The sequence below is a fragment of the Oryctolagus cuniculus genome, chromosome 5 (assembly GCF_964237555.1).
Source record: "Oryctolagus cuniculus chromosome 5, mOryCun1.1, whole genome shotgun sequence".
Taxonomy (NCBI): Eukaryota; Metazoa; Chordata; class Mammalia; order Lagomorpha; family Leporidae; genus Oryctolagus; species Oryctolagus cuniculus.
Genome location: NC_091436.1, coordinates 9,129,970 through 9,145,153, shown reverse-complemented (window position 1 = coordinate 9,145,153; position 15,184 = coordinate 9,129,970). Strand labels below are relative to the sequence as shown.

Here is a 15,184-nt window from a genome sequence, read left to right as displayed (position 1 = left end):
TCACCCCGCGTCCTCCAGAGGCATCCTGTAGGCACCGAGTCATCTGTCTCTGGGTTTGGGGTGATTCCTGACTTTTCTTGCTGCCTGTTACCCTGCAGATGTGGGTACAAAAGAAAGCCTCACACTGATGGGGGTGGGGAGAAGATTGGCATTAGGGGAGCCGTGGGAGGGGCTGTTAGGGCCCCAGACTCTTCCGGGTCCAGTGGCCCAGAAGCTGGAGAGGAGGCCTTGGCCAGGCGGGTTTTAGGAAGCTGACCCCGTGTGACAACCTCCAGGTGCTGGGGGCTGTGCAGTGAGGTCAGGCCAGCCGGAGAGACGGGTTCTTCCAGCCCTTTTAATTACCAGTAATTTCTAGGTTCCAGCGTGATAGTCACCCTGAGATGGGAAGGAGGGAATGAGGACACTGGGTCTCGGGGTAACCCGTGTTCCTTCTCGTCCCCTTCCCTTTCCCCCTAATACAGGCCTGCCACAAAGTCCACAGACGATGCATACTACGAAAAAGCCACTCATAGATTTCAAACATTTTTGCACCAAAATAAACGTCTCTAAGTTCCATGAACTTCCTGAAGTCCTCCCAGGAGCCTGCTCGTTAGCTCAGGAAGCCCCCCACCCCAGCCCCTGCCCCTAGGCCATGAACTTCAAATGGGTCAAGTAGATACAGGCTTTGGGAGGGTACTGGGGGAGTGGTGCCCCCACGAGCTTAGAAGTCACAGCCTTTCACACCTGAGCGGAGGTCGGGGGTCGCTGAGGGCTGGGTTGTGCTGGTCCCTCTGGGTGCCAGGCATAGACAATGCCCATGCTTCTGGGTGGTGGGCTAGACAGCACGGAGGGCAGGGCCTCAGAGCCCTCCCAGGGGGGAAGGCCGATGCCAGCGGATTGGGGGACTGCCAAGGGGGTCTCCCTAGGCAGAAAAGACAGGGCACTGTGGCCAGGAGTGCAGGGTTCCCGCAAGGACCCCTCAGTGAGCGGTCACCCCTGAGGACTCTGTGGAGCTCTGTGGTCCCTGAAGGTGGCCCCTGACCACACGGCACTGCCCAGCCCCTACCGTACGGCTGGAGGTGTGGCCCAGAGGGGAGGACGCGCCAGCTTTCATACACGGGGTGTGAGAAAACCCTTCGTGGCAGGGGGCCCAGCCGCCTTCTGCTGCTTTCCTGGGTACATTAGCAGGGGCTCCATCAGGTAGAGTAGCCAGGAAACCGGTGTGCACGGGATGCCAGCATTGCAGGTGGCGTGCACAACACCGGCCCCTCTTTTCACTTTTTCAATGTGGCTGCCAGAAAATTCGAAATTATGTGATGCAAACGCTCTCTCTCCTGGGCAGAGCTCCTAGGGGCGCTTTAATCTGGGAGAGGTGAGGGTTTCTTTTTTTAACAAAAAGATGTATTATTTTGTTGAAAGGCAGAGTTGAGAGAGAGAGAGAGAGATCTTCTGTCTGCTGGCTGATCCCCCAAGTGAGTGCAGTGGCCAGGGCTGGTCGGGCTGAAGCCAGGAGTGTGGAGTTGTACCTGGGCCTCCCACGGTGGGAGCAGGCAGGTGCTGGGACTTAAACCAGCGTTCATGTGGGGTGCTAGCATTGCTAGCAGTGGCCTAACTTGCTGCACCCCAACATCGGCTCCCTGAATCTTATTTTCACCTCACTTCGAAAAGTCCCAAGAAATTGAATTTAGGCATAACATTTTTGTAAGGAATTCCTAAAAAAAAAAAAAAAAAAAAAAAAAGCAAACCTGGCTTGTTGGGTACGCGCTGTCTTGGTGTTGGGAGGCACGCAGGCTCACGTGGATGATGTAAACCAGAGGGACACGGGGCAGGAACTTTCCCGTCAGCTCCCACCCTGACAGCGGCTCTGCCCACGGAGCTGTGAACCCCGTGTGACCACAGCGGGGCCTCGGAGGAACCCAACCCTTCTCCTGTGGTCTTGGTCCTGGCGCCTCCACGCTGCCCTTGCCCCTCCCACAACTTTGCCCCCCTTGGACCTGGGTGCAGGGGGCCGGGCAGGGCCTGCAGTGCCCCCGGTCACCACCCTTTGTCTTCCAGAGCTCTCCAAGTCCCAGAACGACGTGACTTCTGAGAAGCACCTCCTGGCCACGGACCCCCGGCAGTGTACCAGCCGCACGGAGAGACGCAGCCAGTCGGACACCGCCGTCAACGTCACCAACAGGGTACCCCGGCCCACTGCGCCTGCCACCTTCCCGCTGTCTTTTCGGGGATTTGCTGCTTTCTCTGTCCATTTGCTTGTCCTTTGAGAGCAGAACAGTGAGCAGCTAGAAAAACAGAATCGACAGCCTCTCTGGGCAGGGCTGGCTGCAGGGAGGTCGGACTTCAAGGTCACCCTGGAAGCCATTCCCAGCAGGGAAACCTACACCTGGTGTGTCTGTGTGCTGAGCAGCTCCGTGGCCACACAAAGGCAGAGGCCTGCTTTCCCTGGGCTCTGAGCACCACCCACTGAGGAGCCAGCGGCTTTCCTCCGCCCGTTCGGGACCAGCCAGCCTTGGTCCTGGTCTCTGATGGCCGCTTCGGGAATATAAATGCAGCATAGTCCTGTGCGAGCAGGAGGTGGCTGTGTCCCCAGGCCCCTACACCACGCGAGAGCGCTTGCTTACGGAAGGCTTTCAGAGCAGTGATCACTCCGCTCTCCACGGATTAGCCAGGCCCGAGGCAGGTGCACAGGGACCCGACACCAGGATCGCAAGACCAGGCCAGCGCAGCCAAGGTGACCTGGCTGTACAGGCGCCTGCACCTGCTGTTTGCAGACCTGGACAGGACAGGACAGGACAGGTGCCCCTCTCTGCGGCTGTGGGCTCCACTCAGGACATCCCCAGGCAGACTGTCCTTGAGGCTGGGCCGTGAGCCAGCCCCGCTGTCCAGCTGGTGCCTCCTGCTGCTGCCCTGCCCACGAGCCCAGGGCGACCATGCCCCTTTGCAAAATGAAGACCTTGATAATCCCCGCCCTGCCCCCAGCACAAGGCTCTTGTAGACATCAGTGAGAGCATAGCCCATCCGAATGCAGCCTTTGCATGGCCTGCGTTTGCTAGGAAGTGTCAGCAGCAGTGTCGGGACTATCTCACTCTGCCCTCATGGCCGCCCCTGGGAGGGAGGCACTGCAGCACCCGTAGCCCCATTTTATGTTCAGGGAAACTGAGGCCTCCAGAGATTAAGTCCATGGCCAGAACGTGGGGGGCTGGGGGCGCACAGCCCCGGCTTGGCTGCCTCCTGTCTCTGGGGCAGCCTGACTCAGCTTTCCTGTGTGGGTTGTCTGGCTCCTGCTGAAATGCAGGTTCCACACCTGTGGGGCTGGGCTGGACTGGGCTCGAGGCACCGAACCTCAGATGCGTTTCCAGTCCCTCCCGGGGGCCAGGTGATGCCGATGCTGCTGGCACCCAGCCACACCTCCGCGCAAGGTGTCTCGAGGGTTTGAAACACATTTTTGGCAGGTGTTTGAAGTCCTACAGCGCAGACAGTGTAAGGCTGTGCTGGCTTCTGTCGCTGCGCTGGAATCCACTCCTTCCTTCAGGTGCCAGATGGAGGCAAGGTTAGCACCTGCTGTGAAATCTGCTCTGCACGCCCGTGATGCAATCCTCGAAGCCAGGGAGCCTCACGATGCCAGGAGGTCTATTTTGGCCCAGGGTTCTGATCCAGAGTGGAGGGGCACCTCTGCCGAGTCCGGGGCGGGGCAGGACGTCAGGTGGCAGAGGCAGGAGGCTCCTGCAGTCCACTGAATCTTTGGCCTCCCTCTTAGGAACCTGCGCTTTTCAGCTCTGGCACTGGGACGAGCTCCTCCGGCCCTAACAACCCCATAAAAGCGCCACCTCTAAGCATCACGGTCTGGTGAAGTTTCTGCCCTCTTAATTCCCCACAGTGGGGGCTCCGTTGCCACTGAGGACCCTTGGGCATGCGCTCGAACTACAGCCGAGCCAAAGCAGCATCCGTTTACGGTGTGTTTGTGTTCTGGGCACGGTGACAGCACTTGTTAAAACTTGTTTTATCACATTTTTTAAAATATGAGTACACACGATTTTCCATTCAATGGTTCACTCCCAAAATGACTGCAGCAGCCAGGGCCAGGCCGGGTCCAAGCACTTGGGCCATCTTCTGCTGCTTTCCCAGGCCATTAGCAGGAAATTGGATTGGACGTGGAGTAGCCGAGACAGGAAGCCGATGCCCATAGTGAATGCCAGTGTTGCAGGCTGCGGTTTGACCCACTATACCACCTCACCAGCCCCCACATTTAGTTCTTTTTTTGACAGGCAGAGTGGACACAGAGAGAGCCAGAGAGAAAGGTCTTCCTTTGCCATTAGAGCACCCTCCAATGGCCGTCGCGACTGGCGCACCACGCTGATCCAAAGCCAGGAGCCAGGTGCTTCTCCTGGTCTCCCATGCGGGTGCAGGGCCCAAGCACTTGGGCCATCCTCCACTGCACTCCCTGGCCACAGCAGAGAGCTGGCCTGGAAGAGGGGCAACCGGGATAGAATCCGGCGCCCCGACCGGGACTAGAACCTGGTGTGCCGGCGCCGCAAGGCGGAGGATTAGCCTAGTGAGCCACGGCGCCGGCCCACATTTAGTTCTTAAAAATGACACTGGGAAAGACGTTGTCACTCCCCTGATCCAATCCAGAGCCTGAGTGCAGTGAGTGGTTTACCAGATGGCCTGATGGTGCACAGCTAGGAGGAGTCAGAGCCTGGCAGGGCCCAGTTTGCATGCTTCTGGATTCTCCACTCTTCCGCGCTTCGTTCCGTGCTCCACGTGAGAACAGAAGAGGAAGAGGGGCTGGGGGGGGGGGGGTTCTGGACATGCTGGTGAGTCTCTTCCTCACCTGGGTCAGGTGAAGCCACTCGGGCGCCAGCACTAAGCGCGGACACTGTGCAGCCGCTGTGGTCGCTGTCAGACTCCCTGGGGCACTTGGCCCTCTCCATCCTGAAAGCAGTCTTGTGAAGGTCACAGTACTGCTGCCCCCACTTAAAAGGAAGACAGAGGGGCACAGAGCTGGCCAAGGGGCAGTGTGGTCAGAAGGGTAGGGCCAGGTCGAGCCTGCCCCGGGAGCTCCCCCACGGCCCCCTGCTGTGAGGCACGCATTTCCCACCTGTGTGGGCCGTCCCAAGGAGCCGCAGGCTTAGCTTTCGGCACCCTAGACGGTGATGCGGCGTGGCACCCCTGCGCACGCTGCCCTGGCTGCTCATTGCTGGTGGGCGGAGCCTGCCAGGCAGTTGGTGAGGTTGTCTGACGGGCTCGGGGAGTCCAGGGACAGAACAACGAGGTGGCCCTCGCTGGGGAGACCATGTGTGTTGTGTGTGTGTCCACCGCACTGCCGTGTTCTCGCACAGACCCTCTCTGTCCCCCCACATTGAGGATTTGGCTGTTATAACATACTCGGCAGTCAGGTGTGACCTGTAAATGCCAAGGGTGTGTTAAACAGGACACCATCAGCCGGCGCCGTGGCTCACTAGGCTAATCCTCCACCTTGCGGCGCCGGCACACCGGGTTCTAGTCCCGGTCGGGGCACCGGATTCTGTCCTGGTTGCCCCTCTTCCAGGCCAGCTCTCTGCTGTGGCCCGGGAGTACAGTGGAGGATGGCCCAGGTGCTTGGGCCCTGCACCCCATGGGAGACCAGGAAAAGCACCTGGCTCCTGCCATTGGATCAGTGTGGTGCGCCGGCCACAGCGCGCTGGCCGTGGCGGCCATTGGAGGGTGAACCAACGGCAAAGGAAGACCTTTCTGTCTGCTCTTTCTCTCTCACTGTCCATTCTGCCTGTCAACAACAACAACAACAAAAAACAGGACACCATCAGACTGCTGCTGGGCTCCCAGGAATCCCACTCATCTTTGTGGAGCCGCCGGGGCACCTTGCCAGCACCAATTAGACGAGGCAATGCCCTCTGGAGGGAGGGGCTGACAGTGCCCACCTCGCAGGTGGCAGCATTGAGAAGTCACAGATAACTGCCCTGGACGGAGCCCCTGGCCACTCCGGGATGTCCGCAGAGCAGGCGGTCGGGATCTCTTCCAGGTCACTTCTCTGACCCTGAAGTCTGAACTCCACCCTCTGAAAATAGCCCTCACACAAGCATCAGGGCCAGGCTTCTTCGAGCGGTGGGTCCTTCTTACCTCTCTGCCGTGGGCACCCCAGTGGGGTACACAATATGTATTGTGTACACATTGTGACCATGGTTCATGGACGCTGCCCGGAAAGCCATGCACCTGCTAAGCAGGAAGACGCAGAGAAAGCTGCTGGGGGCCATCTCTGGGGACGCAGACGGAGGCCACAGGTGTAGGCGGGGGGCTTCATTTCATTCTTTCTTCTTCATCCCATGTGAAGCTTTCCCCGTGGAAACCTGGAACCTCAAGACAGGACTGACCGCAGGGCTGGGCCTCCCAGCCCCTCTCTCCCTGCCTGCCTGCTCACCTACAGGCTGAGCAAGGAGATAAAAAGTGGGAGAGGGAGGAGCAGTAGTGCTTCTCATCCGGCTACCATTCACCCTCAGGTTCAAGGGCAGAGTCCTCCATGGTCCCAGGAGACGTGGCCAGGGGAATTTTCCATTGCTCTGAGCCCATGCTCTTGGCCAAGCCTGGAGTCTCTCTCTGTACTGAGCAGGTGAGGCGGGGACGGCTGCTCTTCCTCCTCTCGTGTCCTTGCACACACAGCTGATGTCAGCGAAAACCTCAAATGCGCACACAGGTTCCAGAGGTCCATATTCCATCAGGTGAAACCTACCCTCTGCTGGTGTAGCCTCTGTGATGTTCAGCGCCTGACTCTGCAGTGATAAAGGCCTCGTTCAGAGCAAGTGTTTTGCCTCTGTGTCTGGCCACAGTGAGAGAGTTAATTAAAACGAATTTAAAACTCACATGGGAAAAAAAAAAGTTCGTCTGCAGGACACAGAGGAGCAGTGAGGGTTTGGACGCCCTTGGAGAGGGGCAGACCACGGCACCCCCATGCCTTCAGCCTGTGCTGGGCGACCTGGGGGCACGGAATCTCCAGGACACCTGCGCTGACCCAAAGAGGCGCGTCCCTCAGCGAGCACGTCCCCCGTCAGGGCGACAAGCTTGTTCTTGCGTCGAAGGTTCCTTCAAAGCCTTCCGGGCTCCTGCCGCGGGAGGAGCGGGACCTGCCCAGCTGTGAGTTTGCTGGGCCGTGCAATCTCTGTTCCTTTTAGGAACTTTTTGTCATTGATTTTTTTTTATGATAAAAAGAAACAGGTATCTCAACACTGTTAGCTCAGGCTGCCCTAACAACACAGCGCGGGTCGGGGGCCTGAGCACAGCTGTTCGTTTTCTCACAGTCCTGGGTGGGGGCTGAGGTCTGAGCCAGGGTCCTGGTGAGGCCGCTCTTCCTGCTGGGTCGACTTCCTCCAACCCATTGCCTCCCAAAGCCCCGCCTCCAAATCCCATCCAGTTGGGGAGTTAGGGCTTCAACCTAGGAGTCTGGGGGTGCAGGATCACCATGGTAACCACTGAGGAGGTAGGCGGCTTTGCAGGAACTCAAGGCTCCGTCCTGTTCTGCCTGCCCTGTTTGCAGATCAAGGTCACTGCTCAGAACCTTCCACGTACCCTCACGGGAGGACCCGTGCCGCCCCCGCCCCACTGGCACCTCTCCAATTCCTGCACGTGGTTCTCCTGGTCCAGGGCACCCTTCGTGGGTCCCCCCCCACTGCTCACCACTCCTCCAGAGCCTCGCCCCACTCATGTGACCTTGATCTCGTCCCTTCTCCCCACGTAAACACACCCCGCGCTCGCCACCCTAGAGGGACACACAGCAGCCTTGGAGGGATTCCTTGGCAAGCTGCTTTCCTGGTCTCCCACGTGAGTGGCAGGGGCCCAGGCACTTGAGCCATCGTCTGCTGCCTCCCGGGATGCACTGGCAGGAAGCTGGATCGGAAGTGGAGTAGCAGGGCCGGAGACCAGCGCTCCAGTAGGCGGTGCGGCATCCCAGGCGGTGGCTTGGGCTGCTGCCCCGTGACACCTGCACTTGTGTTGTCACTTCCGTCAGGCCTTGTGGTTAGTGCGCCCCGCCCGATTGCCCTGTTCTGGGGGAGACTCCGTTGGGCCCATTTTCCAGACTCTTGTCTATGTTCAAGCTTATGCCTTTCTCCCCCCGATTTTTCATTGTGGTGAAACACACAGAAAACTTATGGTCGTGGCTGTTTTTAGACGTGCAGATTAGTAGCATGAAATACACCGGTAGAGGGGCCCGCGCTGTGGCATGGCAGGTAAATACAGCCTGCAGCCCTCATCAACATTCATCTCCAGAACCATGTTTATCTTGTAAAACTAAGTATTTCTTTTATTCTAGCATTTGCCAGTTTGATAGGCAATTGGTGAAAACTCACATTTCCTCATTTCAGGCACGCTTTCCTCCTCTTGTTCTTGCATTCCTCCCGCTGCACCTGCTGGCTCCCACGGCCCTCTGCCTCCTTCCCTGTGGCTTTGGTTGATGCTTCTCTGCCCACCAACCCCAGTCGCTGTGTGTTGCGATGTCTGTGTCTAGGTCTCTGCCTGGCGCTCGCGGGTCTGTAGCTATGGGGACGTCCCCTCCCCTGGGACGCCTGACCTTTTGGTCTTTCCCAGCCCCCTTCGACGCCCCACTCAGACCTCATCCCCAGGTGTCCTTACTCTGAGTGAAGTCTCTCTCACCTCTTCCCAGTAGGCTTGGCTGCTGCCCCCATTTCCATGGTGTCCGTCAGGGTGTAACTCGTTCATTATTGGTTATTAGTGCATTCTGATGAAGTAGGGGGGTGGGGGAGTGAAAGGTGCCTTCCTCAAACCTTGGGGCGGCCGGCCCCTCTGCAGCACGTGAGACGCTGGCCAGGCCTGCTGAAGGCGCCAGCTTTGAACAGAGACTAGGAGGCTGATGACCATGTTTTCCCTTCTCCAGAAAGCCAGAGCTCCAGATGTCCTGAGACCTCTCTGTCAGGAAAACCCCAAAGGCTCCACTAGCCCTGTCTTCAAGCAAGAGGACCTCTCGCCCAGGCCCTCGGCCAGCACTTTATTCTCTGGAGGCCTGAGACACGTGAGTCTGTCCCCACCCCCCGGGCCCACAACGTGTGGCTATCACGGCGTTAGAGCTGTTGTCTTCTGGGATAAGCCGGCCCAGAACCACAGAGATTGGAAGGAGCATTCTCCTTTGGTTGGGAGCTGGGGAGACCTTGCTGTACTGGGAGCGTGGTTTTTGTTTTTTACATCCCCTGTGAACATCGCCATGTGTACAGAGTCATAGAAGCTAACGATGTCTTTCACTGAGAAGCTTCTCACGTGGATGAAGTCTGACTCGTCAGGTTCCTCTCTCGTGGTTGTTTCTGTCTTGTCTAACCACTAGCAGTGAGGATATCCTGCAGTTCCACTGAGAACCTTCAAAAAGGCAGCTCTTCTACTTAGGTCTGCGTCCCAGCCCATTCAGTGTTTGGTGAATGGTGGACATGCAGGCTAATTTCTTTCTGTATGAATGTTTCGTTCCTGGAACCATCCATTAGAAAGGACTTTCATTTCCCCTGGCGCCGTTGCGGTCCTTGTTGGAACTCACATGGATGCGGAAGTCCGTTCCTGGGCCCCTCTTCTGTTCCACTGACCTCGCTGTCATTTGGCCAGGAGCACCCAGCCTCGATTGCTGTAGCTTTGCAGGGAGCCTTGAGGTTGGATTATGTCAGACTTGCAACTCGGTCTTTCCTTATGAAGATTGTTTTGTGATATCTTAAGGGTAGTTTCTGTTTATAGGCAGGCTTTTTTTTTTTTTACTTATTAATTTATTTAAAACTTAATTGAACGCCTAGGAGTGTGATACGTGGTGTCTGTGATACGTGGTGATACCGTGATACAGTAGAGAGAGCCCTGGATAAGGGGTACGAGGCCTCCATCGTCTGATGTCTCTCCCATGTTACAAGACCTTAGACAACCGCCAGACCTCTCTCAACTCGAGTCCTCACCAGGGACATGCGTTTCAGAGTTCCTCTGCTTCCCTTGTTGCTTTGAGAGTGAAGTCAATGCACAACTTGCATGGAGTGACATAATGTTCAGACACTTCTAGAAACTGACTTCTGGCCCAGGTTCCAGCTGCTTCAGTGGCAGAGCGTGACCCAGGACAGGTTCTTCCAGCAGCCGATGCCCTTGGGTTCTTGTGTTCTTAGTGAAGTGGTGTTGTGCTCAGAGAAGTGCACACGCCACCCTCTCCACGACTGTCCAGAGCGGGTCAGACCCTGCGCTGCAGGAGGGCGCACCTCGACCCACTCCACACTGGGCCCCCCGCCTGCCCCTTCCCCTGTCCTGTCACCTCCACCCCTCACAGTGTGGGGCTCAGCAGCATTGGCCTCGCCTGGGGGCTCGTGAGAAGCACGGGACCTGGGCCCTACTCCAGTCCCACTCAGTCGGCGTGCTTAACTCACCGAAAGCCCAGAGACATCGCACAGCCCAGTTTGGGAGGCACTAGTGAAGCCCTGGCACTTTCTTTTTTTTTTTTTTAAGATTTATTTATTTATTTGAAAGTCAGAGTTACACAGAAAGAGGAGAGACAGAGAGAGAGAGAGAAAGAGGGAGGGAGGAAGAAAGGAAGGGAGGGAGGGAGGGAGGGAGAGAGGTCTTCCATCTGCTGCAACGGCCAGAGCTGTGCCAATCTGAAGCCAGGAGCCAGGAGCTTCTTCCAGGTCTCCTACATGAGTGCAGGGGCCTAAGGACTTGGGCCATCTTCTACTGCTTTCCCAGGCCACAGCAGAGAGCTGGATTGGAAGAGGAGCAGTAGGGACTAGAACCGGCGCCCATATGGGATGCCGGTGCCGCAGGCGGATAATTAACCTGCGCCACAGTGCCGGCCCCCACACTGGGTTTTGAAGACTAGTGTGAAAAACATGTAAATGCCTCAGTAATCATTTTTAGATAGACACATGCTGATGACAGTACTTTGAATTCATAAGATAGTGATGAAAATTAGTGCCATCTATTTCTCAGTGTAGCTGCTGGAGCGTTTTCTTTCTTCCTTTCTTTTTAAAGATTTATTTATTTGAAAGTGAAAGTTAGAGACAGGGAGAGACAGAGAGAGATCTTCCATCTCCTGGTTCACGCCCAAATGGCTGCAACAGCCAGGGCTGGCCAGGCCAAAGCCAGGAGCCTGGAACTCCAGCCTGGTCTCCCATGTGGGTGGCAGGGACTCAGTATTTGTGTGACCCTCTGCTGCTTTCCCAGGTGTATTAGCAGGGAGCCGGATGGAAGTGGAGCAGCCAGGACTGGACCTGGTGCTCCTGTGGGGTGCTGGTGTTGCAGGGGTGACCCAACCCACTGCGCCACAATGCCGGCCCCTGGAGTATTTTCAAGTTCAAGTACATATTTTGCTCACATTCCATTTCTGCTGGACAGTGTTGGTCTGGACTCTATTTTGTGCACCAAGTAATGCCCAGAGCAGGAGCTCTTTTCTCTGAATTCTCTGGGGGCAGCATCCAAAAATGTTGTGGGCACGTCCCTCTGCACTTCCTGCAAAGAATGTTCCAGTTTTCACCCAGTTCTCCAACAGGTCTGTGACAGCCCCAAACAGGTGCACGTCGTGGCCTCTGGCAGGCTTTTCTGAGACTCATCCAAAAGTTTGCCCCCTCCGCAGGTGACGGGAAGACTCGCAGTCTGAGCCCTGCGAGGTTGACCTGGGAGAATGAGGCCAACGGGCACTTTTCCCCTGAACTTGTCAGCGTTTCTGCCAGAGTGCACCTGGCAGGCCTTCAAGGTCCAGAATCACTCCTTTGTAGGCAAGTAGTCGGGCGAGGGCGCCCCCTCTGTAGTCCCTAGGGTCCCATCCAGCCTGCCCTATCCTGCCCTGACCCCACTGCCTCTCCCTTCCCCCCTTGCTCCCTCCACTCAGCCGGGACATAGCAGACCTGACCAAGCCACTCCCATGAGGGCTTAGCTCCAAGGTCACCTTGCAGGGGAGGAGCCCCTGTCCTGTTCTCTATCTTGGCTCTGTGTTTATCCCCATTCTTATCACCGTCTCCACTGTGTAATTGGCTTATCTGTTGATAAGCCCCTCCCCACTGGAATGCAGTCCCTGGTGCCTTGAGCAGTGACTGACACTTACATGGCCGGCAGTGAAGACTCCTGGGATGGCTGGGTCATCCCTGCCCGGGAAGGTCTTGCTTTGCTGGGTGCTATTTCCCACTTCCCAGCAGAGGGGCCTGGGCTGCTCGGGGTCAAGGACTTGCTGAGGTCATCTGGGACCACAGCTCTCTGACTCGAGCCAGGGGCCCTGGGCCTCACTGCCCACAGTGTGCGTTGACCAATGAGTGGCTTCCCTGACTCACACCCCTCTCCCAGCGTCACCCACTTGGTGCTGCTCCAAACCTCAGACGCCGTCAGGAGTTAGGGGCCAGGGTGCAGGGGAAGGGGGCTGCAAGCGCTCCTCTGTCCGTCTCTGCTTCTAAGCGCTGTCCCTGTCCATCTCAGCGCCCACTGGTCTCATCTGTTCTTCCGAAGTTCTCTCTGACCTGTGCCCTTAAACCTTACATCATCACGAGATTGAGCTGATGTGCACTTAACTGTGTCTTGTTCCACGTAGACCGAAGCCTGGAAACCAGAGTCCCAGAAGGCGGGTAACTGGTTATTGTTTCTGGTTCTGAATGCCGCCTTCCCTGTGAGATGTATTTACACTCTGAGTCGGGCTGGAAAAGCTTACTAAATCTCCACTTATTACAAAAGTATAAACGGGCAATAAACATGGAAGCTGTTCAACCTCCCACGTGCTCATCAGAGCAAAATCAAAGCACGTGCTGTTTTGGGCCTACTTCAGTGAGCGTAGAAGTGGTCTCGCTCCGGGCTGGCAGGGGTGCAGGGCTGCAGGTGCGCTTAGGAGGTGCTGGGACGTTGCCACGTCTGTGAGGGCAGTTAGCAAAATACCGCAAAAGCCTTTGAAAGGCCTCTTCTCTTAAACCCAACAAGTTCAGCTACAGGAAACACTCATACTCTTAAAAAATTATCAGGAGCGGTTGGCGCTGTGGCACAGTGGGTTAAAGCCCCAGCCTGCAGTGCTGGCATCCCATATGGGTGCTGGTTCAAGTCCCGGCTGCTCCACTTCCCATCCAGCTCCCTACCAAAGCACCTGGGAAAGCAGTAGAAGATGGCCCAAGTCCTTGGGCCCCTGCACCCATGTGGGAGACCCGGAAGAAGCTCCTGGCTCCTGGCTTTGGATCAGCTCAGCTCCGGCAATTGCAGCCAATTGGGGAGTGAACCAGCAGATGGAAGACCTCTCTCTCTCTCTGTGTCTCTACCTCTCTCTATAACTTTGTCTTTCAAATAAGTAAAATAAATCTTTTTAAAAAAATTATCAGGAATGCTACTCAAAATGGATATACACAGCTGTCCAGTACAGTGTTGTTTATAAAATTTTGAAAAAAATTGGCAATAACCAAGATGTCGACAGAAAGTAAGGTACGGAGAATACACATGCACAGTGTGATTCTAGTTATATAAATTTCAAAAGCAGACAAAACTAACCAGTATCTTGTGTGGGAGCAGACATACTCACGTGCTACAACTCCTCAAACTGCATCTGCTCAGAGACCTGAATGGGAGGGGGTTGGTAAGACAGGGCTCTGACACAGCGGGCTAAAGCCCTGGTCTGCAGTGCCGGCGTTCCATATGGGCACCTGTTTGAGTCCCGGCTGCTCCACTTCTGATCCAGCTCCCTGCTGTGGCCTGGGAAGGCAGCTGAAGGTGGCCCAAGTGCTTGGGCCCTTGTACCCACGTGGGAGACCTGGGAGAAGCTCCTGGCTTCAGATCAGCCCAGCTCTGGCCATTGTGGCCATTAGGAGTGTGAACCAGCAGATGGAAGACTTCTCCCTCTCTCTCTCTCTCTGCCTCTGCCTGTCTGTAACTCTGCCTTTCAAATAAATAAATAAGTCTTTAAAAAAGAAAAGAAAAGAAAACCGCTCTGAAAGCCCACAGCACTAAGCACTTGGAGCAGAAAGGCTGTCCCCCGCCCCTCCCCCCCCCCCCCCGCCGTCGCCCCCCACTTTGCAGTAATGTCCTGGCAACCAAGACTCGTTTATTTTTCCACACGTGGGCAGTTCACATCATTTGTGGAAAAGTGGGTTTAGAAGGTAGCTTTCTTTTGCTGCAAAACCATCTTGAGGTCTGTGCATGGTTTTTCCTTTTTCTTTTTGTAAAGATTTATTTTATTTATTTGAAAGGCAGAGTTAGAGAATCTTCTATCCGCTGATTCACTCCCCAAATAGCCACACCGTCCGAGGTTGGGTCATGCCAGCGCCAGGAGCTTCTTCTGAGTCTCCTACATGGGTGCAGGGGCCCAGCCACTTGGGCCATGCTCCACTGCTTTCCCAGGCCATTAGCAGGGAACTGGGTCATAAGTGGAGTAGTGGGGACTTGAACCAGTGACCTGATGGAATACCAGCGCTGCAGACCACAGCTTTACCTGCTACAGCACAGTGCCTGCCCCTGGTTGCATTCCCATGAAGGTTTTGAAGACCTCCCCCCACCCCGAACAGTGGGCAGAGAAAGTCCGTGGTAAAACATCCCCTGCCTGCCCTGGGTGGTCTCCTCCACTCTGGTGCACCCTGGCTTTCCTCCAGTGCCAGCAGCTCTGCCAGAGGCCAGGCTGAGTCCCTGGTGGCTGTCCCCAGGCTGCCTGGCAGCTGGGTTCTGGCTCCGGGGAACGCAGAACCGCAAGTGCTGCAGGGCGCCGGGGTAGAGTCCCAGTCAGCTGAGAAGGAACATGGGCGACCAAAGCAGGAGCCGAGCTCTCCTTGGCCCTCCGAGGGGATCCTCCCAGGCTGCCGAGTACACAGTCACTGCCCTGCGTTCAGGCCCGATGACCCAGGAGCACAGGCCCGCGTCCAGCGCTCTCCATGTCTGCCTCGGCTTGCCTTCACCGCTGTCTGTCCACTTGGAGAATGAGAGTGAGTCATCCCTGTGCTTCCTGGATGCTGTCCTGCTCCGGGCCCAGGCTGCATGGGCCCAGCTGGACGCCTTCTTCGTACCTGCCCCTAACAAGCATGCCTGAGGAGCGAGGCCCACTCACACACTGGGGCTCCACGCTGCCCGGCCGTGTCGCCGCCGTCTCCACTCGCACCTGCTACTGTCCGGCACTTCTGTTGGGTTTTTTTTTGGTCGACTCCATCGTGTTCCCCCACAATAACCGTTTCACACCTTTTCCAGTCTTTCTGTGACCACTCTCGCTTCCCACTGTTCTAAGGAGAAAAGATATGAGCGAGTCGGC

The 15,184-nt window shown here is 56.5% G+C and overlaps 1 protein-coding gene across 14 annotated transcripts in view; it reads left to right on the top strand.

The window, feature by feature from the left end:
* The window catches only part of SYTL3 (synaptotagmin like 3), an 88,834-nt gene that overhangs the window by 58,145 nt on the left and 15,505 nt on the right, over positions 1 to 15,184 (top strand). For all 14 annotated transcript variants that reach the window (XM_070073321.1, XM_070073318.1, XM_070073323.1 and 11 more), the window contains 2 exons: positions 2,035 to 2,159; positions 8,861 to 8,995. In XM_070073321.1, coding sequence (XP_069929422.1) covers positions 2,035 to 2,159; positions 8,861 to 8,995 — 260 coding nt within the window. The remainder of the gene's footprint in view (positions 1 to 2,034; positions 2,160 to 8,860; positions 8,996 to 15,184) is intronic.